The sequence below is a fragment of the Chlorocebus sabaeus genome, chromosome 12 (genome assembly GCF_047675955.1).
Source record: "Chlorocebus sabaeus isolate Y175 chromosome 12, mChlSab1.0.hap1, whole genome shotgun sequence".
NCBI classification, from domain to species: domain Eukaryota; kingdom Metazoa; phylum Chordata; class Mammalia; order Primates; family Cercopithecidae; genus Chlorocebus; species Chlorocebus sabaeus.
In genome coordinates this window covers 91,373,886-91,397,120 of record NC_132915.1, presented here as the reverse complement: position 1 = coordinate 91,397,120, position 23,235 = coordinate 91,373,886, and the positions used below count along the sequence as shown (strand labels likewise).

The following is a 23,235-nucleotide window of genomic DNA, read 5'->3' as shown; positions in this document are numbered from 1 at the left end:
CGGGACGTAAGCAAGCATGAGGGATCCTTTTGGGGATGATGAAAATCTTCTCAACTGAATTGTGATGATGGCTGCATAACTCTATAAATTTACTAAACATTGTTGAATTGAGTGAATTATCTGTATGTAAATTATATGTAAATTTACTCCAATAAATCATGTAAATTATATTTCAATAAAGCTGTTTTTTCTTTAGAAAAAAAAAAAGCCCACGAGCTTCCAGAGCACTATTCTGCGAAAGCATTCTGCAAGAGAAGGGCGCTCCCTGCGGGTCAGTGAAGTTCAACCAGAGGCCAAGCTGCTCTGAGGCCCAGCTGGGAGCAGGTTTGAGCCCAGCGGTTCCCTAACACCTCTGTGGACCAGGTGTGCAGCAGGATCACCCAGGGAGCTCAGGAAACAATAGATTCACAGGCCCCACCCACAGCCTCTGAGTCTGTAGGTCTAGGGTGGGGCCTGGGAACCTGTGATTCTGAGGCTCAGCCAGGACTGGGCCCACATCTTCCTTTCACATTTGGGGAAACTGAGGTTAGCCAGGAGACCAGGCCTGGTCAGAACTAGTTGATCAAACGGTGGGAGAGCCAGGGCTAGAATTAGAGCCCTTTCCTCTTCTCCTCTCTCCATTCCCTCTGCCTCCCTCCCACTCCTCCCCCGTCCTCAGCCTCCCAGTGACTCAGGGCTCTGAGTCACCCAGAGGCCCCACAGAGGAAACTTCTTAGGAAAAACAATCGCCAAACAAAGCTTTCCCTGATCTGCGGAACAGAATAGGCCCAGGGGGCCAAGAGAGGGAGGGGAGGGAGGGGCCGAGAGGGAGGGGAGGGAGAACACAGGGTGGAGTTGGAGGCTCCAAGACTTGGAGACTTGGAGTCTCAGCCACTCCCTCGTGTGGGGCCCTAGATAGGGATGTCCCCACAATGCACATCCCCACCTGCAAATAACACCTCCTATGCTAATAGATGCCCATTGTGATGAGGCCACATGATGAGTACTTTATAAGCATTGTCTTGTTGAATCCTCCCCAAAACCCATGGCTGCCATTGTCTCCTTTTATAGATGGAGGAACAAAGGCTCAGAGAGGTTCAGCCCAGGGTTACACCATTAGGAACCCAGGGCTGTCTGACTCTGAAGTCCGAAGTCTGACTCTCACTTCTACACACCTTTAAAAAATACCTACTGCACACAGTGGCATGAAGATTAGCTCTCATCAGACAGGTAAGGAGAATGATGGCCACGGTGGCTGTTCAATCACAAACTGTCTCCTTTCTTTCTCTGTGTCAGGCCCTGCCTTGGGACTTCCTGACCCAGTGGGCACATAAACAGGAACACCAATAGTCATTCAAGTAGCTGTGGGCCCTGGGAGCACAAAGGAGGGAGCACCCACACCCGAGGGAGCCACGGAGGAGGGGCATTGGGGCAGAGCCTTGGAGGACAAATGGAGTTTCCTCTTTGGGGAGGTAGGAACAACAGAAGCAAAGGCTCAGGGGTGTGGCCCGCACAGGGAAGCATAAACAGTTTGAAGAGGCATGGCTGGGGTTGAGACAGTGGATACCTGGGGGAGAAGGGGTCTGACTGCTATGGAGTCCTGGCCTGATCCGAGGCACTGAGGATTTTTAAGCAGGGAGAGAATAGGATCAGAACTGCTTTCATCTCTGCAGAGGGCCTGGTTGGTGGTTGAACTAAGAGTCAGGAGTGGGACTTCCCCTTGGGTCTCCCTGGCATCCCTCCTCTGAGCTGGCTTCGGGGACCATCCCAGATCCCGTGCTACTCACCCATGGGTCAGAACTGCCCCCGAGGGCTTCTTCCTCGGCCATCACTAGGCTGGGGGGAGCTATGTGGGCCTCTCCTGACACAGGCCAACCTAATCATCTCAGCCTATAAATAGGACTCAGGATTAGTCTGGAAATAGCTGTGCCAAAGCCAACTCCACCAGCATCATGGGCACGCACAGTTCCGGAAATGGTTCTTCTCCTCAACACAATTAAAACCCAACACTTCCTCAGTAAACTATTGTTCACACTCTGCTTTGCTTCCTTAAGCACGAGGCAGTCGGTTTTGGGGGAAGAGAAGAACCTGCCTGCTTACTGCTGATTAGTGGGGGTATGCTTTGTGGAGAGGAGGGCCTTTTCCTGCTTCTCCTTCTCTGAGGACCTGAGGGAGCCACTACCATTCTCTGGGCCTCAGTTTCCCCAAATGTAAACTAGGGAGGTGGGACATGATGCCATTTTTAACTTACCAGGATTTCAAAAATTAGAATTGTAATAAACATGTGAGCAGGGAGAAAGGAACAGGTCCAGGGCCTGCCACGGAGGGGCTGAGTGGCCTCGGATGAGCCACTGTTCCTCTCTGGGCCCCAGATTCCTCAGCTGTAAAATGAAGGTGCTGGGGGATGATGTCCAAGGTCAACAATTTTTTTTAATTTCATTTTTTTGTTTAGTACTTTTGAGAACCCATCCAGCTGGCCATCCTATGCCAGCCTTGTGCTGAGTGCTGGGGATATAGGGACAAGTAAAACCCAGTCCAGGCCTCTGTGTGCCCAGCCCTGTGCCGGATCCCAGTGTGTAACAGCATGTCCAGTCCCCTCAGTGTCCCACTAGAGGCTTCCTTTGGGGCTGCTGGGGACATCTTGTTTCTAGTTGAGAATTCAGATTTACGTCCAAAGACAAGAACTCCCTGAGGGGCAGATTACAACATGGACTGAGCTATTACAATCGACAAGGACACAAAGCTAACACAGCCATCGTTATACACCAGCCATGTGCTAAGGACTTGATTTCCCCATTGTTTAATCATCACCAACTCTATTATCACCCCCATTTCACAGATGTGGAAACTGAGGCTGAGAGGAGTAAGGGACTTGTCCAAGGGCACAGAGCAAGTCAGGGCTACAGTGATGTTTCAGGCCCAGACCTGTTTGCCTCTGGAGCCCAGGGTTTAACACGCCCCAGTGCTGCTGTGAAAGGGCTCTGGACAGCTCAGGCTGGCCGGCCAATGCGGGGATAACAGAACAGGGGCATGGAACAGAAAGGGGCATTGAGGATGTTGCTGTGTGTGTGCGGTGTGGGGAGTGACAAGGCTTCAGCAATGGTACTCATTCTCTCCAACCAGCTCCCAGCGCTGCCGTCCTCTGATCCACCCTCCACTCTGCCTGCCATGGACTGATTGTTCTGAAATCCCATGGATCAAGTCACTCCTCAGCTGAAGACCTGTCCATGATTCCCTGGTACCCAGAGGATAGAAACCTAGTATTTAAAACCTCTCTGACCAGGTCTTCCGGTCAGCTCCCCACCTCAACCCTCACACTCCTGCTCACTAGCCCCCAGGCATAGTGGGCTCCTCCAGCGGCCAAGCCTTCACCTATGGGGCCTTCTTGCCTGGAATGCCCAACTCCCCCTTCTCAGCCTTGTTTGACTCTCAAGTAGGAAAGGCACTCTTTGGCTCCCTGAGCCCTTTGGCACTTATCACAGAGCACTCTGGGCGTTAACTGCCACTGTCTCCGTCTTGGATTAGAGGGGATATCCAAGGGCCGGGTGGTGTCTGATTCACCTCCCTCTCCAGAGCAGCAGCTCAGCAAGGGCTGACCGGGTAAACTAAAAAATGCAAAGAGCCGAAAGAATTCTGGGAAAGTACACGTTTCCCAGGACTGCCCAGTGACAAGCACCATACTGAGGCACAGCATCAGGACACCCTGCTGTGGAAGAACCAAAAATTGCACCCTCATGGCTTATCAGGATGGTCCTTGTGTCTGTCTCTTTCAAGGGTTCTGATAATGAAATCTGGGCAAGTCACCCTCCTGCTTTAAAACTTCCAATGGTTCCCAGAGGTCTAGCATAAAATCCAAACTCAAGAGCCCACATAACCTAGATGCTGCCTGGCCCCCAGGTCCTCCTCTTGCCATGCCCCCTCCCTGGCCAGCCTCCCTCCCTTCTTTCAGTTCTTCAAGGACTCCCCCACACTAAAGCCTTACCCAGACTGCCTCGTTGCCTGGGGGGCTGCTCCGTTCCCTGCTCGCTCAGCCACCTCCCTCTCCCTCTTCAGGTCTCACTTTTTAGGGGAGGCTTCCCTGATCTGTCCAGATAAGACCTCACCACTCCCACCCAAATCCACACGCTCCCATAACCCGATCGTTTCCTTCACAGCAAGAATTAATCTTTGGTGTAAATAATGATCTACCGGAAGACCCATGAGGAATGGGAAGGTCTTGTTTTTTGCTGATTCTCAAACGCCCAGCTCAGAGGCTAAATATCTCTCAAATGAATGAAGATATGAATGGATGAATGAATGAATGAATGAATGAACCTATATACATATATCAAGACAAGAAGGTGGGCAGAATCCTAGGGAACACTGAGGCAGAAAAAACAGGGCCCTGGGCCGGGCATTGTGGCTCACACCTGTAATCCCAGCAGTTTGGGAGGCCAAGGTGGGCAGATCACTTGAGGTCAGGAGTTTGAGACCAGCCTGGCCAACGTGGTAAAACCCTGTCTCTACTAAAAACACAAACATTAGCCAGGTGTGGTGGCACACGCCTGTAGTCACAGCTACTTGAGAGGCTGAGGCAGGAGAATCATTTGTACCTGGGAGGAGGAGGTTGCAGTGAGCTGAGATCATGCCACTGCACTCCAGCCTGGGCACCACAGCAAGACTCCGTCTCAAAAAAAAAGAAAGAAAGAAAGAAAAAGAAAAACAGGACCCTAACTAAAAAAGACAGGAGGAAAAACAGGGCCCTAACTAAAAAGAGAGGAGGGGCTCTAACTGAAAAAAAAACCAGGGCCCTAACTAAAAAAGACAGGAGGAAAAACAGGGCCCTAACTAAAAAGAGAGGAGGGGCTCTAACTGAAAAAAAAAAAAACCAGGGCCCTAACTAAAAAAGTCAGGAGGATAAACAGGCCCCTAACTAAAAAGACAGGGGGAAATAAACCAGACAGTGCAGCCTCCCAGAAGCAAAAGGAGGGAGTTTCTAGAACTGCACTAGAGACTGGTACATGGAATCCTGAGGAAAGCACTAGATTGGACATTGAGGAGGTCACTGGGGCCTCCGTGATTGAACCAAGGTTCCGTGGAGGTGGGCACAGGGCTGGTACACTGCAGGGGCAGAGGAGTAAAGGGGGGTGAATAAGCAAAGCTCTCAGGTAATGGGTGCTCAGCTGGGCCTATGCCAGCCTGGCCCTGCAGGGTCTATGGAAGACAGGGCCCCTGTGTCACAGTTACCAAAAGCATCAACAGGGCATAACATTCTTTTTGTTGACAGATCACTTTGAGGTAACTTGGCTTTTGGAGTTGTCAGGGCTCAGTCTCAAAGGCAGGCGCATCAGAGCCAAGACTCGGCCCTCAATTCCTCCTATTAGGGCAGCACTAGGGCCACCTCTTTGTCACCAAAACCTTTGGGTAGCAGCTGATGGGGCGAGTCACCTTTCTGGGCCCAGCAGGCCTTTCGGGAATCCCTGGCTTTTGGGGTACAACATCCTGGGGACCATCAAAAAGCCCTTTCACCTGAGCTTTGGGAAAGAGGAACAGCTCCGGCTGTGGGCGGCTCGTGTCACCATCTGGAAGCCAGCTGGGCCACAGCAGACGTGTAAGTCCTGTGTGCATTCACCCCCTTCTCCTTTTGGCAGAAAAGGGATGGTGTGGGCTGGAGGGGTGTTTTCCTGGGTTCTTGCACAATTGCTAATTAGAAATTCACTTCTGTTTGGGTGTTGGAAGCTGGGCGATTCCCCCTAGTAGCGATCCTTCCTGTCTCACTGGTCACAAAGCCTTTTGGCATCTACGAGCTCACTGGGTCCACAGAGCAGCTTTGTTAGGTGGGTGGGGGAGACCAAGGCACCTGTCTTACAGATGGAAAAACCGAGGCTGCAGCTGGGAGGTGAGCCAGTCTCCTGGCTTCCAGCCCAGGACTCTGCACTCCTCCCCCCACCTCCCCGCCTACCTCAGCAGGTCACCTGTGAATCTGATAGTCAGGTGGGCCCCACCCTGCCAGCTGGCCCCAGTGGGCATGACTCATCCGACTTCCCCATGACTCACACACCTCGGGTGCTCCTCCTCTGGTCAACAAGTCTGGAGACTTGGCAAATGGATCCCCATTTTTCCCACCTCTCCAAAGCCTCTGGGAAGAATTCCTGCACCTCCTCTTTATGGGGACTCTACTCTTCTACAGAAGAGCCACCAAGGCCTTGAGAGGGAAAGCCACTCTCCTAAAGTCACACAGCAAGCAGGCAGCACAGCCAGGGTGGGAGCCAGGCATCCGGGCACTGAGCCCAGTCCCTGCCTCCTCCCCACAAGATCACTCTCGCCTGACCTCCCTCTCAAGGGCAGGAAAGGAGCAGAGACGCACCCTGAGCCTTATTGGGAAGACCTCAGGGACTCCCACTGAATCCACTGCGGCTACAGTGGCTGCTTCCACCACTGAAGTCCCCTCCAGGCTTCCCTGGGCAGCCAGGGTGGGGTTTAACAGGAGGACAGGTGTCTGCATTGCTCTACCTACCTAATAGGACTGTGCAGGGTGAAGAGCGCTGCTCTGTGGGAAGGCACCCGGACCAAGGCCGAAGCACTGGACAAAGAGCTATGAGCACCACCTGTAAAAAAAGGGCACAAGAATGTCAGCCTCAGGGGGAGTTCAAGGTTATCTGGTCAAATCCCCATTTGATGTTTCAACTCCTTTCCTCCCCTCCACCAGGGGTCACACAATCAGTACTTGCACACATCCGGCAACAGGGCACTCACTACCTGCCAAGGCTGCAAGACCTGCTGCTGGAGGGTTTGGCTGGGTAAAAGAATTTTCCTAAGGACGCACTAAAATCTCTCTCTTCTTATGCCTTGTACCTGCTGGTACTAGCTCTGCCTCCTTCTGGGTCAGCCAGAACAGGTCTGTCCCCGCCTTTCCTGATGGCTCTTTGGAGATTTGAAGATAGTGATCCTGGGCCCCTCAAGTCTTCTACAAAGTGTGCACCCCCTTTCCTCCAGCTCTTCCTGAGACCAGGGTTTCTGGTTCGCTCACCCTGTTCCCTGATCTGCTCCAGATGAACTCTGTCCCTACTGACAGGACAAGACCCAGAATTAGACAATCAGACAAGCTCTACCCAGGGCAGGGCGAGCAGGACTCTCACCTCCTTCATTAGAGATATCATGCTTCTATTAATTCAGCCTAAAATCCCATTCACATTTAAGGTAGTCCTATTGCATGGCTGAATTCAGTTTACAGTCAACCTCAGAGTTGTACTTTAGGACTCTGGAGTTATATAAACTGGGCCCTGACTTAACTGTGTAAGTTGAGCAAGCTACATCACTTCTCCGAGTCTCAGTCGCCTTCTCTGTTCAAGAGGGATAGTATTAGAACCTACAATGAGATCAAACATGTTCAGGGTTTTGCACAAGGCATATGTTTACCCTAATTATTACCCTGGTTATTAATAACTAAATTTCTAAGTCTTTTGCCTGCAAATTGTATCTTTCTCATCCTGCACATGTGTGGTTTGGGGACCCACCCTGTTGATTTGTCATATTCGCAGCTCTGTGCCTCAGCATCACTCTATTATTGTTCTAATGCACTACAGCTGAGCAAGACTACATTATCAATGTCTGGTGACAGGACTTTCTCTCCCTCCAGGCTGTCAGCTCCTCAGAGGCAAGGATTCTGTCTGCTTCACCTCTGAAGCTTCAGCATGGCATGTGCCCAGCAAATGGCAGAGCCAGTGGACATATGCTAGATGAGTGGATGAAGGACCACCCCACATCAGCTCATCGTGGAGTATGCAGCTCAGTCCCCCCGCCTCTCAGGGACAACTTGGATCTTCACCCTTCCTCGCCACTAAGAATTCCAGTCAGCTACATTCAGAGGAAAGCTGAGCAAACTGGCTCCTGCCCACACTGGAAAATTTCTCTGCCTAAACCAGCTTCCCCAAGTCGAGGGGAAGGTCCAAGATCCCGAAGGTGGCAGGGCCATGCAGGCTCCTGGGATTAAGACACAAACAAGCCCTGTTCTCAGGCTGACAGTAAATGATCCAGACAGTCTTGATGACTTGTGCATTGTGACTGACACGGGATACAGCCACGGAGGTGGAGTCACGGTACCCAAAACCAGAGACATCAGAGGCAGACACTTATCTGGGCTGCAGGACCTGGTGCCCACTTCTGTGAGCCTTTCTCAAAGACTATGGCGGAAACTTCCTGGTTCCAAGGGACAGGCCAAAGCAGAGCTGGGTTTTGTTGTTCCCACAAATGACTAATGACCTCCCGCACTATGTCAACTCTGTGTGAGGATGAGCCTTTCGAATCCAGCTCCACTTCTTTCTACACACCCCAAATTGCACTCTCATCCTCAGATGCATATTGCAGTGCTGCATTTGTTCCCAAGTGCAACCTGCTCCTTCCCAACTGCACCTCATCTCAGCAAACAGCACTACCATCCACCATCCACCATCCACCCAGTGGACCAGGCTCTCACCCTCCTCAACACACCACCTCACCCCTTTGCTCTGTCACTCTCCCCTCCAATGTATCACCATGTCTTGCTAGTTCAACCCCTGACTGCCTCCAGAGTGTCACCCCTTCTCTCCACCTCAACGCCAACATCTTGGTCCATAACCCCATCACCTCTCACCTGCATGACTGCAGAACCTTCCTAACTGATCCTCCTGCATCCTCTCCCTCCTACAATGCATCCTCCTCAGAGCAAGCCCAGACCATGCCACTCCTCTGCCCAGACTCTACCATGGCTCCACTGTGGCTCCAGATAAAGTCCAAGATCCTTAACAAACCTCTCCACATTCTTCATGACCTGTCCCCTTCAACTCCTTCAGCCTCAGCCCTCATGGCTTCCTGTCTTCCACTATACCCCACCAGGCTCCAGCCAGATGCAACGGCACTCTGTTCCTGAGTCCTCCATGTAGTTTCCGCACAGACCTCCACACCCACTAGTCTTCCTAGTCACACTCTACAGTCTATTTGCAAGTCAGCCTCCCCAGTTGCTCCCGTGTATCCCAGAGCCTGGCCTAGGGCTGGGACCACCGCAGCTCCAGATTTACCAAAGTAAGAAACTATGACTCCCATGCGTGCACACGTGTGTAACATATGTGCACATGCACACACACATTCGTAGAACCGGCTAAGAGTGCAGATGCTGCCATCTATGGGCAAGAAAAGCATTACACCCTTCCTGAGATTCAGACACACCCCAGGAGCCTCCAAGCTTTCAGACTCAGCAGGGTTTAGAATTAGCCTCAGCTAACTCCAAGTTGGTCTGTTTTCCATTTTGGACCTTAAGACTGCAGCAGTTTAAAAACAAAGTCGGCAAAACCACTGACTCTAGTCCACCGCCCACACACTCCAGATGGAGCCATAAAGAGAAGGGTTGCGTTCCAGCACTCACAATCCCAGCCCGGGGCTCTCACTACGTGCCTGTTTGCTGAATCATATCTTAGGGCATAGGAACAGAAGATGCCTTCCAATAGTCTCAGCTGTGGAAAGGCCAGCCTTTGGGGAGAGAGCTCGCCTGGTGAAAGTGTGCAAGCCACCACAGAACCCTGTCTGTCTACGTGGCTAAAAAGGAGCTTTCCGCTCTGGAGGTGGGATCGGGGGAGGCTGGAGCAGAGCATTTTTCTCTCCTAAAGGACTGCTCCCAGTTCATTGGAAGGGCCTTCAGACCTGATGGGAGTAACATGATGTCTGTCCATTAATGCCATAAGGGTTCCAATGGCCACCCCTAATAACCATAGTTATCATTTTCTGTGCATCTTCCAAGCCTTAAACTCTGCAGGCATCATGTCTCATTGTTGCAATAACTCTACCAGGCAGCAATCTTTGTCCTCATTTTGCAAAGCTAGGACACAAGCTTAGAGAGGTGAAGTAATGTGCTCAGGGTCACACAGCTAAGATGCCTGGGCTATTCCCACCAATGCAGGCTGCCTCCCCTACGTCTTAACCTCACTATATTTCAAAGTTGTAAGGCTAGGCCTCTTGCTCACTAGAAAAACAAACAAACAAACAAAAAACACGCAAATCTTCGGGTACTCTAGCTCATGGGCCAGCAAAGTTTTTCTGTAAAAGGCCAGACCGTAAATATTTTAGGCTTCATAGGCTACACACCCTCTCTGTTGCATATTCTTCCTTGTTTGTTCGTTATTGTTGTTTTTTAACAGCACTTTAAAACTATAAAACCATTCTTAGCTTAGAGGCATACAAAAACAGACTGGGGCCTCCCCAGGGCTGTAGTTTGCATCCATAAATACAAAGAGAATAATGTTTATAATCACAAATACAAAAACTTCTGGTGAAAAGGTTGATCAAATGCTAGCTGTATTTCTCCCCTTCCAATGGCTTTCTACTGAGTCACTCTCTCTCCTAAAGAAGGACCCTACTTTGCTCCATAATTAAGCAGCAAAGTATTTCAAGGGCTGTTCAGATTCTAGAAACTCATAGCTGCAGGTAAAATAGATAAGCCAGATATCGAAGACAAGACATTACAAGATCTGGGCTCCAGACTAGACCCTGTTACTGTGACTGGCTCTTTAGCCCTGAAACAAGGGACTTGCCTCTTAAGCCCCTTTTCTCATAAGTATTGATTCTACATGAATAATAGATTGATTTCAAATCTTACAACTGAAAATGTGATCCCTGGACCAGCGACATCAGCATCACTAGAAATGCAGAGCCTCAGGCCCCACCCAGACTTGTGGAACCAGAATCTGCATTTTAACAAAAGCCCCAGGTGATCTTAGAATGCTCTAGAACATATTTTCTGTCCATCTGAAACACAGTCCACAAAATCTTTGTTAGCAACGAGGAGAGAAAGGGTCTACAGACCTCTTTCATGATGTCATGGTATTAAGCCCCTGACCTAACGCACGGACCAGTGACTTCATAAAGCACTCCACTCTAGGACCAATTGACAGACCAAGATCTACTACCGGATCTTAAAGTAAAACCTTAGCCAGGCAGAAAGTAGACCTAGGGGAACAGGAGAAGGTGCTACTCCCCATATTATGGAGTGCTGGGGGGAATAGGTTAGAGAGAGAAATGACTTACCCAAGACCACACAGCCAAGACAAACTAAGTGGGCATGACCACCACCAGGTTTCTTAATCTTCCTTAGTCAGGCCTTAGGTTTCATGAGAACTGAAATCATTTCGGTTTGGTAGAGCAGCAATGAGAGGGCTTGCTGTTGGCTTTGGGAAATTCACTTGCTCTCTCAGGGCACAAGTATCTGTAGCCATGAAGTGAGCGGGTAGAGCCAGGCGATTCGTAAGGCCCTGCCATAAAAGTCATGTTCTGGAAAGTTTTGAGATGAGGAGGCAGTCAGGAGGGGTGCCCTATGCCAAGGGTCACCACAGTCACACCAAAGTCTCTGGGGGATGGGACCTCAGAGCCAAGTCCTTCAGTCCTTTGTGAGGAGGCTGAGGAGGGAACTGGTGTGGGCCCTAGTCATACATCCCCTTGGGGCCACCTCAGCTGGTCACCACAGGCTGGCATGCATGCTAAGGATGTAGCCCATTTTACAGATGAGGAAAATACGTCCTCAAGAGGGAGTAGGGCTTCTTACCAAAGCAAAGAATTTTTCCCTTCAGCTGACAACAGTGCAAGGGTACCCTGTATTCAGAAAACCTAACATGTGAACACACAGATACGTGCAAATGGTTGATCTGGGAATAATGAGGCCCTTTATAAATTGTACATTCTATTTTACCGACAGATTCATTACAAAAAGGATTCATTCTGGGCTTTGATGGTGAGGCTCCCAGTGCAATGCCTCTCACACTTGAATCTGCACACGAATTCCATGGGGATCTTGTGAAAATCTGGATTTGGATTCGGTAGGCCCAAGGTGGGTAGGGTTGCCAGATAAAACACGAGATGCCCAGTTAAATCTAAATGTCAGAAAGACATTAAGATGTCTTGGTATAATTATGCCCAAACCCTCCTCGGCGTACTCATGCTTAACTGGCACGCTGTTTGTTATTTGCTAAATAAGGCAACCCTAAAGGTGGAGCCTGAAATCTCACATTTCTGAAAAGCTCAAAGATGAAGTCTTAGTGCATTTAAAATGCAATTTAAATCTATGAAAACTATGTTTAAGCAACTATGAATTTTATGGTCTTTTTTTAAAGACCACTGAACAGGCTAGGCAGGCATCTCTCACCTTCTAAAAGAGCATAGAAAGAATTCTGGCTGCCACTGGAACTGGGAACTTGCCTTCCAAAAGAAACAGGTACTGTGGTGGGAGGGGAGGTGGAAGGGGGATGGGTACAGGCCAGCCCACAAAAGCCCATTTTACCTCCTTTCTAAACAACACAGTTCCGCTGGACGACCACTTCCTGAACTGAAGCTTAGGACGCCAAGAAATATGGCCGTTTCTTTTCTGAGTCCATGAAATGGGAAGGATCTGTCCCTACCTGCTTCCTTCCCAGGGCTCTTTGGAGTCAGATGAGATAATACAAATTCCCAGCATCCACATGATTGCACTGGCCAAGCATCGTGTTAGATACTTTGTAGAATTCTGTGAAGTGAGTATTGAAGCCCTAACTGTATAGTTGAGAAAAATGAAACTCAGTGAGGTGATGTCCTCAAGGTCTTATGGCAAGTGCAAAACATAAACCGGAAGGAGAACCAAGTTCTCTCCGCTTCTTCGGCCTGGCAACCTAACTTGTTAGGCTTTATTGCTGCTGAATTATTCAAGTGTATTTGCCAAATGAATGAATGAAATGTAACGTTTCAGGAAAATGGTCGCTGTACTCTATAACAAGACAGCTGAGCTTTTTATAACCAGCTTCAGATGCTCCTAAAGAATGCTGCCACTCTCAAGGATGGCTGGTAGGAATAAGGACTACTGTAACCCTTATGAGCAGAAATTTAGCATGACACAGATTCTTCGCTTGGCCAAACTTTAGCCAGGCTTCTGAACCTTCTCCTCGGCCCACCTGTGCACTTCCTTGTAAAATCCAGTTTTAGCAAAAGAACCCTGCTAAGTCTGTTTAGCCAGAACCCCTCTTCCTTGATATCTGATCGGGCTCCTCATCCTCCACCATGCTCCCAGTGATGTTTGAATCACCCTGGTTTGTCTTCACCAATACTTTTGTTAGGTCGGTTTAGCAAGAATACCCCTTATTCCTGAGCTTCCTCTTAGTAATTTTCCATCTGCTGACCCCCACCCTGCTCCGCAGCCAGCAATTCCCACGCGCCCGTGCTGCATTAGGAGTTGAGTCCAAACTCTCTCCCTCACTGTAGGACCCTGTTGCAGTGGTCCCTATACCCAAGGCGATGGTCCTGAATAAAGACTTCCTTACTGTGTTTTAACAAGTATCACTGAATTTTTTTTAACAAGAAAAAGCTATAAAATGTGTCATTTTGACTCAGGAACTCCATTTCTAGGGCTCTCTTCTAGGAAATAATAAAAGAAGAACACACACAAAAATTATGCACTAGGTTGTTCACTGCAGTATTGTTTATAAACTGCCTAAATGTTTCATAATTGAGGATCGTTAAGAGAACATGGTATATGCACACCAAAGATAGAATAATAGGAAGTGACGAAAACTCAGGTGGGCATTTATTTCCACTATAACAAAAGAAAGTAGGAGGCAAGTCCCTTGTTTCAGGGCTAAAGAGCCAGTGACAGTAACACGGTCCAGCCTACAGTCCAGATCTTTTAATGTCTTATCTTTGATATCTGACTTATCTGTCTATTTCATCCGCAGCTATGAGTTTCTAGAATCTGAACAGCCCTTGAAATACTTTGCTGCTTAATTGTGAAGCAAAGTAGGGTCCTCTAGGAGAGAGAGACTCAGTAGAAAGCCGTGCAAGGGGGAGAAATACAGTTAGCATTTGATAAACCTTTTCGCCAGAAGTTTTCATACTTGAGATTATAAACATTATTTTCTCTGTATCTATGGAAGCAAACTACAGCCCAGGGGAGCCCAGTCTTGGTTCTTTGGGGTGATCTTGGGCAAATTCTGTCTCTCTGAGCTTTTTTGTTAATAAATAAAAAGCATTATTTCATTTTTTAATCCCCTGCACTATTGGAATAAAAGATTTAAATTAGAATAAGCATTTATCTACTTAGGTATAGTATGCTTTTAAAACTTTTAAAAATTAAATTTAAAAAGAATCCTTAATAACATGAGAAAAATATTTATGATATAATGTTGAGAAAAACAAAGTCAGAACAGAAAATTATAAATACATGATAACCACAACTGTGTGGGGGTAAAAAAGAAAATGCACTGAAAATATCAGGAAGGAAGGACACCCAGATGTTGGCAGTGGTTTTCTCTGGTTATGAACACTTCTTTTTTTATATATACTTTTTTATTTTCTAAATTTTCTATCACAAGTGTAATAGAAATAATAAGGGGGGGGGCGGCGAAGGTCTTTGGAGGTAGGGAGAAAAAAGTACATATGCCACCCACACCATCAACGCACACCCGAAAAGTTAACTAGTATTTACTTAGTATCCACCAAAACCCAGCCCAGCCACAGCCTCTGTAATAAGAAAATTAAGAGCCAAGCCCCACCCTGAAGGCTCACATATGTCAAATATATATACTTTGCTTGGCAAATAAGTCTGGCCCCGATGATATTCTTATTGAGGTTGGAAAGTAACAGGACTGTTTGCTTAGCCAGCTCAGCAGAATAAAACAAATCCATTCCCACTGGTGTGACCCTTCACTGGAGTTCCCTGCGAGGCTCCACGGCTTAAAGCCTTTCTGGATCACTCTTGGGAAGAGCCGATTTCAGGGATACTTTATATCCCTGAAGAAAACTGTTCTCATCCCTTAACCCAAGCACTGCATGCAAGAGGTGAAGAGGCACCCTGTGAGGCAGAGCAAGCAAGGGATGAGGGAGGAGCAGGAGGGCCTGGGAAGGAACCTGACAGGCCATGTGTGGCCCCTGGGGACCACTGGGCAAGGGTGCTCTCGTCTCCAGGCCTGAGTTTCCTCACTGGTAAAATGGGTCACATAATGACAACCCCAGGACTACTGTGAGACTCAAAGAAGAGAATGTAAGTCCTTTTACTGTTCTGAGCCTCAGTTTCCTCATCTGTAAAATGGAGTCAATATCTCTCCCTCGTAGATCTGTTAAAAGATTAAAAAAGACAGTGAAAGCAAAAGGTGAACATACATAGTAAGTGTGTTACATATGGTGGCCATTATTATTGTTGCTTGTAGAGCACGGAATGGGATACATAAACAGAATCCTAGACCTCGACTTTCTTATCTGCAAAATGGGGCAATCAATTCAGTCTGAAAACATTAAATTCAAGAACAGGAGCTGAATCACCAGCTGCACCACTGCAGGCTCACTTTGTGTCTCAGACATGCTGGACCCAAGTTCATGTGGGAAGCACAAAGCCCTCCAACTCAGAGGCCATCGGAGCTGGGAAAGCTAACATTATGCTGTCCACTCCACAGTGCAGAATGGACACTGGGGCCCAGAGAAAGGCATGCATTAGCCCAAGTCACCCAGCACTTTGTCACTGGCAAAGCCAGGACCCAAGTCCAGGCCTTCAGCTGCCCACCCCTGCCCACAACACCCACTGCTTTTCTCTGCCCTATTCTTAAATTGCTGATGTGGTCCCAGGCAGGGCAGAGGAGAGCAGGCATATGGCAGGGGAGGGAGAGAGGGGAGGGGAAGCTGGCCAGCAGCAGGAACTGAGCCTGCCTGTGGTCTCCAGCTTCACAAACCACATCAGGCTGAAATATGACACACGCTCACTCAGTTGAAAGCGAGGAGATATTTTTACTTAACATCCCCCGGCTGCCTAAACACTGGTCTCTTTTTTTCCCTTCCTCCCAAAAATGCATAACCCCTGGGACGTGCTTTTCTCTGCTTCTGCTGGCATTTTCTCAGGGAATAACCAAGGAGCAGGAGGGTGCCCATGTTTCCTGGCTTTGCCAGACAGATTTCCAGAACACGGGCTCGACTGATGAAAAGCGGGGACCAGTCCTGGCTGGGCTCTCACCTCACCACATGACCTTGCCGGGCAAGTCCTGTGTCCTCTTGGAGCCTTGATTCCCTGAAATGGAGGGGAGACTGACCTACCTTCGAGGGTCCTGTGGATGGCACAGGAAAGTATGAGTTTACAAACAGCCCTGGGAGGCCCCTCCAGGCCTCTCTGCTGCAGCTCTCTCCAAGCTCTGCACAGCGACTCCCACCCCTCATAACAGCATAACAAACTCCCTTACCAGTTCTCCTAAAGCCAGGACTAGAAAGAATTTTCAAGAGAATGTTTAGTGCCGTCATTAAGAGCTATGGCTCTGTCGTCAGACCTCTGGAATCCTTGCACCATCACCCAATAGCCACACAACCTAGGGCATGTTATTCAGCCTAAGACTCAGTTTCCTCATCTGTAAAAGAGGGTACTAGTATCTACCTCAGAGGAATTGCAAGGAATCAATAAAGTAATTAATGTTCCAGTGCTTGGTATATTTAAAACATAGCTTTTTTTTTTTATCCCCCCCTCTTTTCTTTGTTTGTTTTGACACAGTCTTGCTCTGTCACCCAGGCTGGAGTGCAGTGGCGTGATTTCAGCTCACTGTAACCTGTGCCTCCAGGGTTTAAGCAATTCTCATACCTCAGCCTCCCAAACAGCTAGGATTACAGGCCCATCCCATCACGTCTGGCTAATTTTTGTAATTTTAGTAGAGATGAGGTTTCACCATGTTGACCAGGCTGGTCTCAAACTCCTGGCTTAAGCCATCCACTCAAATCGGCCTTCCAAAGTACTGGAATTACAGGTGTGAGTTACCATGCCCAGTTAAAAGATAGTTTTTTATTATTATCATACAAACCAACATCTCTCCATTCTACAGATGAGGAAACTGAGGCTCAGAGAGATAGGATTTGCCCAAGATCACCCGAAGAACCAAGACTGGGGGTCCATTTCCAAGTCAGTGCTTCTGACTTCTCTCACACCTGTGGTCTCTGATAAGCAAATATATATACTCAGAGACCACAGACATAGGATGTAAAAGTTTCATTAAAGAAAACCAGAGATCAATGTCTCAGCAAAGTACCATAGACCAAGCAGAAATCATCTCTATGACCCATGTCACAAATGACCCAAACTATTCACATGGAGTAGGGGAAAGTGGCCCACTGTCACTGGATGGCTAAGAGTGAAGGCATCCAATCAGCGTGTTTGGCAGAAGCGCACACACACCACTGTTAACAGTGGCGACCTCTGAGGAAAGAGGAGGGCTTGGAGGGATAAAGATTTATGTTTGAATCTTTAACAATATTTTTTGTTTGTTTTAAAACTCATGAAAAAGAAAAAAAATTACAATGCTGAATACCTTAGCAGCCTTCTCCAGTAGGTATAGCCTGTTGTCTGCTTTTAGATGAAATTTATAGCAGGTTCTGAGACCTCCAGCTGGGCTTCCAGAATCTGCTGCTCTGACCCATCCCAGTGGCCACTGCTCTAGTTCAGACCTGCATTCTACTTCACTTGAATCATGCAACAGCCTCCTCAGGGCCTTCCTGCCTCCAGATCAGCCTGGTCCAATGCATCCCCTACATCGGCCATTCAGAATAATGAGTTTTTAAAAATCACTGCTCTGTCAAAACCCTTTCTCAGTTTTTCCTTGCCTTCAGGATGAAGTCCAAACCTTTAGCTTATAATCTAGTTCCATTTTCATTTAGAGTCTCAACTCCCACCACCCCACCCTTCTCCCATCCTCCACTCTAGCCACTTGGATGGCTCAGAAAACCTCAGTGCCTTTGCACAAGTGGTTCCTGCTTCTCAGAATGTCTTTTCCTCCAACTCCTGTTTCTCCTGGTAAATGATTACTCATTCTGAGGTCTGGCTCACCCAGACAAAATTAGTCACTCCGCTTGCAGGCTGAAGTCACTCTTAATATGGCACGAAAGTGTCAACCACTATAGATGACAAGCATCTTGAGGACAGAGAGCTCTGTCCTCTTCCGAGGCTGTTGGGCCCCTCGCAGGGCAAAGCACAGAACACAGGTCCAGAGAAGGGCTGAAAAGAGGGAGGAGGGGTGGAAGGAAATGCCATGCAGGGCAAACTCTGCAGCCACCCCTCCTGGGAGCAGCTTGTTTCCAGGCTCATGTTAGTCCCTAATAAAAGGACTATGGAAAATTCTGGAGTAAACGTCCCTTCCCTGATTCACACAGAAACCTTCTTTACTGCTGTGTAACTCACCGAATGCCAACCCAAGCTCCCCTGGCTGTTTACAATTTCCCTGGCATTTCTAAATAGCAAGGCCCCAGAAAGAAAAATGGAGTTTCAAAGGAGTTGAAAGCCGACCGTTCCCACCCCCATCCTTGCTCCTCTGTTTCCAAGCCTCTCTCCCTTAACAGCCCCAGGAAACACCAACCAGCATCCCCAAGTGTGTATGTACGGGGGGGAGGGCGGTGGGGAATGCTTGTCCCTTTAGTGAACGGAACACCCAAGAAGGAAGCTAAAGTCCCTCCCAGCAAGGAATCCACAGGGCTGGGAATTGGGTCCCAGCCCTAACCTGCCTCACTGTGTGTCAACTAGCCCATCATAAACTCTCTGGGTCCTTGACTTTTCTTAACTGTGAAATGGGGATGGGGTAAGATTCTAGCAAGCTATGGTCGCTGTAAAGGGCAGAGCGGTGAGAGGTCCTGGGGCCCTGGTCAGAAATGTGACAAGGACACACAGGATTATGTCTTTGAAAAGTCCCCAAAGGCCAAACAAAAGCGAGAGGCACCTCCCCAGAAGCCCCGCCTTCCACAAAGTCCAATTACCCTCAGGACAGCCTAGAATGAGTTCTGGGTGTTTTAAAAGCCCCTTCCATGCTCTGAGGAGGGTGTGAGGACAGGATAAAGCGGCAGATGTCTGGGCAGAGAAGGAGCTAGGAAGAAAGCCAATGTCACCTGCTCGCCCACACCCCCAGCACCCAGTCTTCCGAGGACTGGCTCTTCTCCCCGGGCACTGCGCAGACCAGCCAACCTGTACTGGACCAGAGGGAAGTTGCTGTTATTTAGGTTTTGGGGGGCTGGATCCCAGAAGACATGGGGGATCAGGGAGAAGGGGTTCCAATCACTGTCTTCAACTCCGAAAGAAGCTTCCGTGTGAGTCAGGGAAGGGAACACTGCAGGGCCGGGGAGGAGCCAGCAGCTACAGGTAGCAGGCGCCCGAAGATTTCAGACAGTACAAGGAAGAACTTTCTAACAGTCCTCAGAAAGAGGAAGAAGCCGGAGAGGAAAGCAAGCACAGGTATCGTCCAGGAGGCAAGGGTCCTCTGAGTGGACTCCCCAGCGGAGTCACCGCCCAGACCGCAGCTGGTGGCCCCCTGCATGGCCGGCTCAGACACCCCAAGCGCGGGAGTGACCCCGGGCCAGTTCCCCCATCCCGGGGGCGGGGTCGAGGTTATTAGCTCAGGTGCTAGCAGCACAGTGGAATCACGGGGTGGAGGCCTGGCCCCGTTCCTCTCCTGCTCCAGCGTCTCCCCACCCCCCTGCTCCCATCCACACTCTTTGGTCCCCTGGAAGACGGGAAAAGTGAGCGCGGAAGCCCTTTTCCAGCGATGCCCCCGCGGCCGGGCCGAGCTCCAGGCGCGGGCGAGACAGGACCGGGAAGGAAGGGAGAGGAAGGGCTCAAATCAGCCCGGGACCCCCAGATGTCCGGGGCCGGGGCTGCGCGCCTCCCCTACCTGCTGCTGCGGCGCTAGAGACGGCGGCTGCTGGGTCCAGCTGTGCTCAGCTGGTTCCGGACGGCGGGGCTGGGGCGTTGCGGTGCGCGCGGCCGGGGTGGGCAGGGCGCGGGCGGGAGCCGCCCTCGGGGCGGGGCGGCCCGGCAGGCGGGTGGGGGAGGAGCGCCAGGCCCTCCCGTCGGCTGCAGGGTGGGTGGCTCCAAGCTCGCCTTCATCCAGGGCGACCCCTCGCTTCACCTCGCAGGAAGGCACCAAGCCCTCTGCTTTCCCCTGGAGGAAACTGAGGCCCGGAGCACGGAGGGGAGATCTGAAGAGGCCTAGCGTCGGGGAGGAGACCCAGGGCAGCTCCTGAGCTGGCCTGGGGCCAAAGAGCTCAGATGGGGCGGGCAGGCGAGCAATGCTCAACTAGCACCAGCGGAGGCCGATTTCAGCCCCCGGAGAGGAGGGACTTCAGGAGGCAAAGCCCTCGGAGAGTGATATAGGCTGCACGCAAAGCAGGGGAGAGTCCTTCCCACGGAAGGGAATAAAGAGGAAGAGCGATTCCCAGCTCATTCCGAATGAAGTAACGAAAATGCCAAGTGCATCCCTGGTCCTTAAAGTGGACCATTAAGCAGGCGCCGTGGAGTCACAAGGGCCTGGTTTGGAACCCCAGACATCAAGTAGTCCTGTAACTTTGGGCAAGGGAGCTCACATACCTAAGTCTCCGTTTCCTCGTTTGTCAAATGGGCATCCTGGATTGCCTCTTCATGGGGCGGTTGAGAAGACTCAGTGAGAAAAAGACCCTCAGCACAATGACATGCACTGTGGCTTCTGCATAAACGGATGTTCTTATTCGTGTCATAGCAGATATTGTTTGAGGAGATTGAGGAAATCCACATTGGGCAGAAAGATGAGTTCAAGGTCACTTTTAAACAGATGTAATACTTTGTTGATCTCAACAGCATCTCATATGCATTTGAGACGATAGCCGTTTATAATGTGGCAAGGTATAGGAGGGCCTCCCAACAGTCCTGGTGCACACATGGGTTCCCAGGGCTCTTGGAGTTGCCGCGTGACTCCAATTTGGAAGGATTCACACACTCAACAGGAGACTGCACCACATGACAGAGATGTCCATTCCCAGCCTGGGTGCTGGCAGCAGCCTCATGTTCAGCCAGGGTAAAGCTCCATCTTAACACAAGATGAAATGTACTAGAGTCTGTAATTGCCAGGTGCTGGGGATCAGAGCAGAAAAGGCTGTTGTTTAGCACAGAAGCCAAGAGCACAGCGCTCACTCCCTGGTTTTTCCATTGAATAGCAGCCAGGGAAGCCACAGGACCCAGGGAGTCTCGCCCTGGCTCTTCCTCCTGCCACTCTTTCTTTGTTCAGCACCAGTAAATACAAGAACCATTTCTTGAATGCCTCATGCCATGCTCTGGGCTTCCCAGGTATTACCGGCTTTCAGTCTCACCTCCCTACCTGGCCTCCCAAGGGAGGCATTGCCATGTGTATTTTTCAGATGAGCAGGTCAAGCCCACAGAAAGCGTTAAGTACTCTCTGGAGGTCACACTACTGATACTGTGCAGTCTGCTGTTCTATGCCTGAGTCGTTGGCCCTCCCTTCTTTGCTCAATGTCTTATGTCACACTCTACCACCTTTCTTGGCTTGGGAAATTCTGCCGAGTTCCACTTTCTCTGAGAATAGAAGCAAGGTATCCACCCCCCAGGGAGGCTCACACCATCTCTGCTACACTCTGCTTTCTCCAGAGGCTGCCTGGGGCCCAGTGCAAGGCTGCTGGGGAGAAAAGCAAAAACACAGGCTTATTTGACTCTGGACTCTTTGATTACAAGCCCCGGCATACACATGCCCTGGAATTATCTAACATATCATTTCCAGCCCCAGCAACTGCTCTCAGACAAAGGGAGGTGGAACTCTGAATCCGTGTCCCCATAGAACTGGAGAATTCCACATCACGATGGAAGAAACATTGGAGAACGTCTGGTCCAACTCCTCCCGTCAGAGATGGGGAAACTGAGGCCAAGAAAGCAGAAGGGTTCACATTCTAAGCTGGATCTAAGGTTCCACATTCTAAGTTTGATCAGATGCCTACCCATAACCCTGTAATTGCTCTGTTTGGTGGCTGGAGAGGAACATGGGAACAGGGCATCACCAGGAATCGTTAAAAATGATAATGAAGATAATGATGATGATGATTGATTGATGATGATTGTGATGATGATAACCAATACTTACATGGGAGTGCCCCTCTAGGAACACTTCTAGAAATCTCCTGGTGCTTTGCTTTATGCCTCAACATGTGTATTTTATAGCTGGCAGGATGTATCAAGTCTGCCTTTATTTCATTTTTTTTTTGTTGTTGTTTGTTTGTTTGTTTGTTTTTTGTTTTTTGGTTTTTTTTTTTGAGGCAGAGTTTCGCTCTGTCGCCCAGGCTGGAGTGCAGTGGCACAATCTCGGCTCACTGCAAGCTCCGCCTCCTGGGTTCACGCCATTCTCCTGCCTCAGCCTCCTGAGTAGCTGGGACTACAGGCGCCTGCCACCACACCCGGCTAATTTTTTTGTATTTTTAGTAGAGACGGGGTTTCACCGTGTTAGCCAGGATGGTCTTGATCTCCTGACCTCATGATCCGCCTGCTTCGGCCTCCCAAAGTGCTGGGATTACAGGTGAGAGCCACCACGCCCGACCCAAGTCTGCCTTTCATGGATGCCTAGAAGTCTTCTTGGTATCCTGTCTTCATTCCTTTCTAGATACCTCTTTGTACTTCTCCCCGCATTGGATCTAGGCACCGGTAAGGCCTGTTTGTCCTGGATCCTCACCTCAGAGTGAATGTCTTGCTGATAAGGATCTCCTCTGATGGAAGAACTTTGGTATCTTCTTTTGCCAGAAGACCATCTCCTTTCCAGAGTGAGGCTGGGGAGAAATGAAGGCCACACACAGGCCAGGCATTAGACAATTTGGGGGTGCCTGCTCTCTCCTCTGAGAACGCCTCTTCCCAACCAACAGATGGCCCTCACTTGCACCCAGGTTTGTACCGTAACTTTCCCCCACAACACAGTTGACAGCATGAGGAGTGGGCGGCAGGACAAAGCTGGACTATTAGAATTTGGAACTGGAAGTTGAGACATGACAATCATGGTTAATTAACTGGGCCTGTGAGGACTGATGATCTCTGAAGGCCAAGGCCGCCATTTTGAGGTGGCCCTCTTTCATCGTATTCACAGAGAAAGCCAGTGAGACTCGTTAAATGACTAGAAGGCTGTGGAGAAACTCACAGAAGAGATGCCTGGGCTGGCCAGCCAGGGAGGCTTCGGGGTTCAGGTGCTCTTCTGATTACAGACCTGTCCTAGAACTGGCTTCAGAAGGAGAAGTTATCAGCACAAGTATTTGTGGAGCATCGAATGCCTTATAGTAGGTCCCTAGAAGCAGAGGATGAGACGGGGATTTCGTACAAGGGATTACTTGAGAGAGCATTCTCAGGAGATCCTGAAATATCCCACGGAACACTAGGGCAGGGGTGCAGCTGGGCCTCAGGACCAGACCACAGGCAGGACCTGGGTACTAAAGGGAACCCAGAAAGTACTCTGTCCCCCATCTTTCATCTCTGCCTGTCTGCTCGCA

The 23,235-nt window shown here is 49.6% G+C and overlaps 2 protein-coding genes across 5 annotated transcripts in view; one reads left to right on the top strand and one right to left on the bottom strand.

The window, feature by feature from the left end:
* Positions 1–19,733, bottom strand: part of GSN (gelsolin) — a 64,120-nt gene extending 44,387 nt beyond the window's left edge. For 2 of the 4 annotated variants that reach the window (XM_037984519.2, XM_007968209.3), the window contains exons 1-2: positions 19,620–19,733; positions 6,476–6,566 (exon numbers count right to left, since the gene is read on the bottom strand). The gene's annotated coding sequence lies outside the window, so the exon portion shown is untranslated. The remainder of the gene's footprint in view (positions 1–6,475; positions 6,567–19,619) is intronic. The other 2 variants (XM_007968207.3, XM_007968210.3) reach the window with 2 other exon arrangements.
* LOC103218906 (putative uncharacterized protein GSN-AS1) lies at positions 5,987–6,479 on the top strand. Its single transcript, XM_007968204.2, is given in 2 exon segments — positions 5,987–5,998; positions 6,000–6,479. Coding segments are annotated over 2 exon segments (492 nt in total).
* Positions 19,734–23,235: the final 3,502 nt, after the last annotated feature.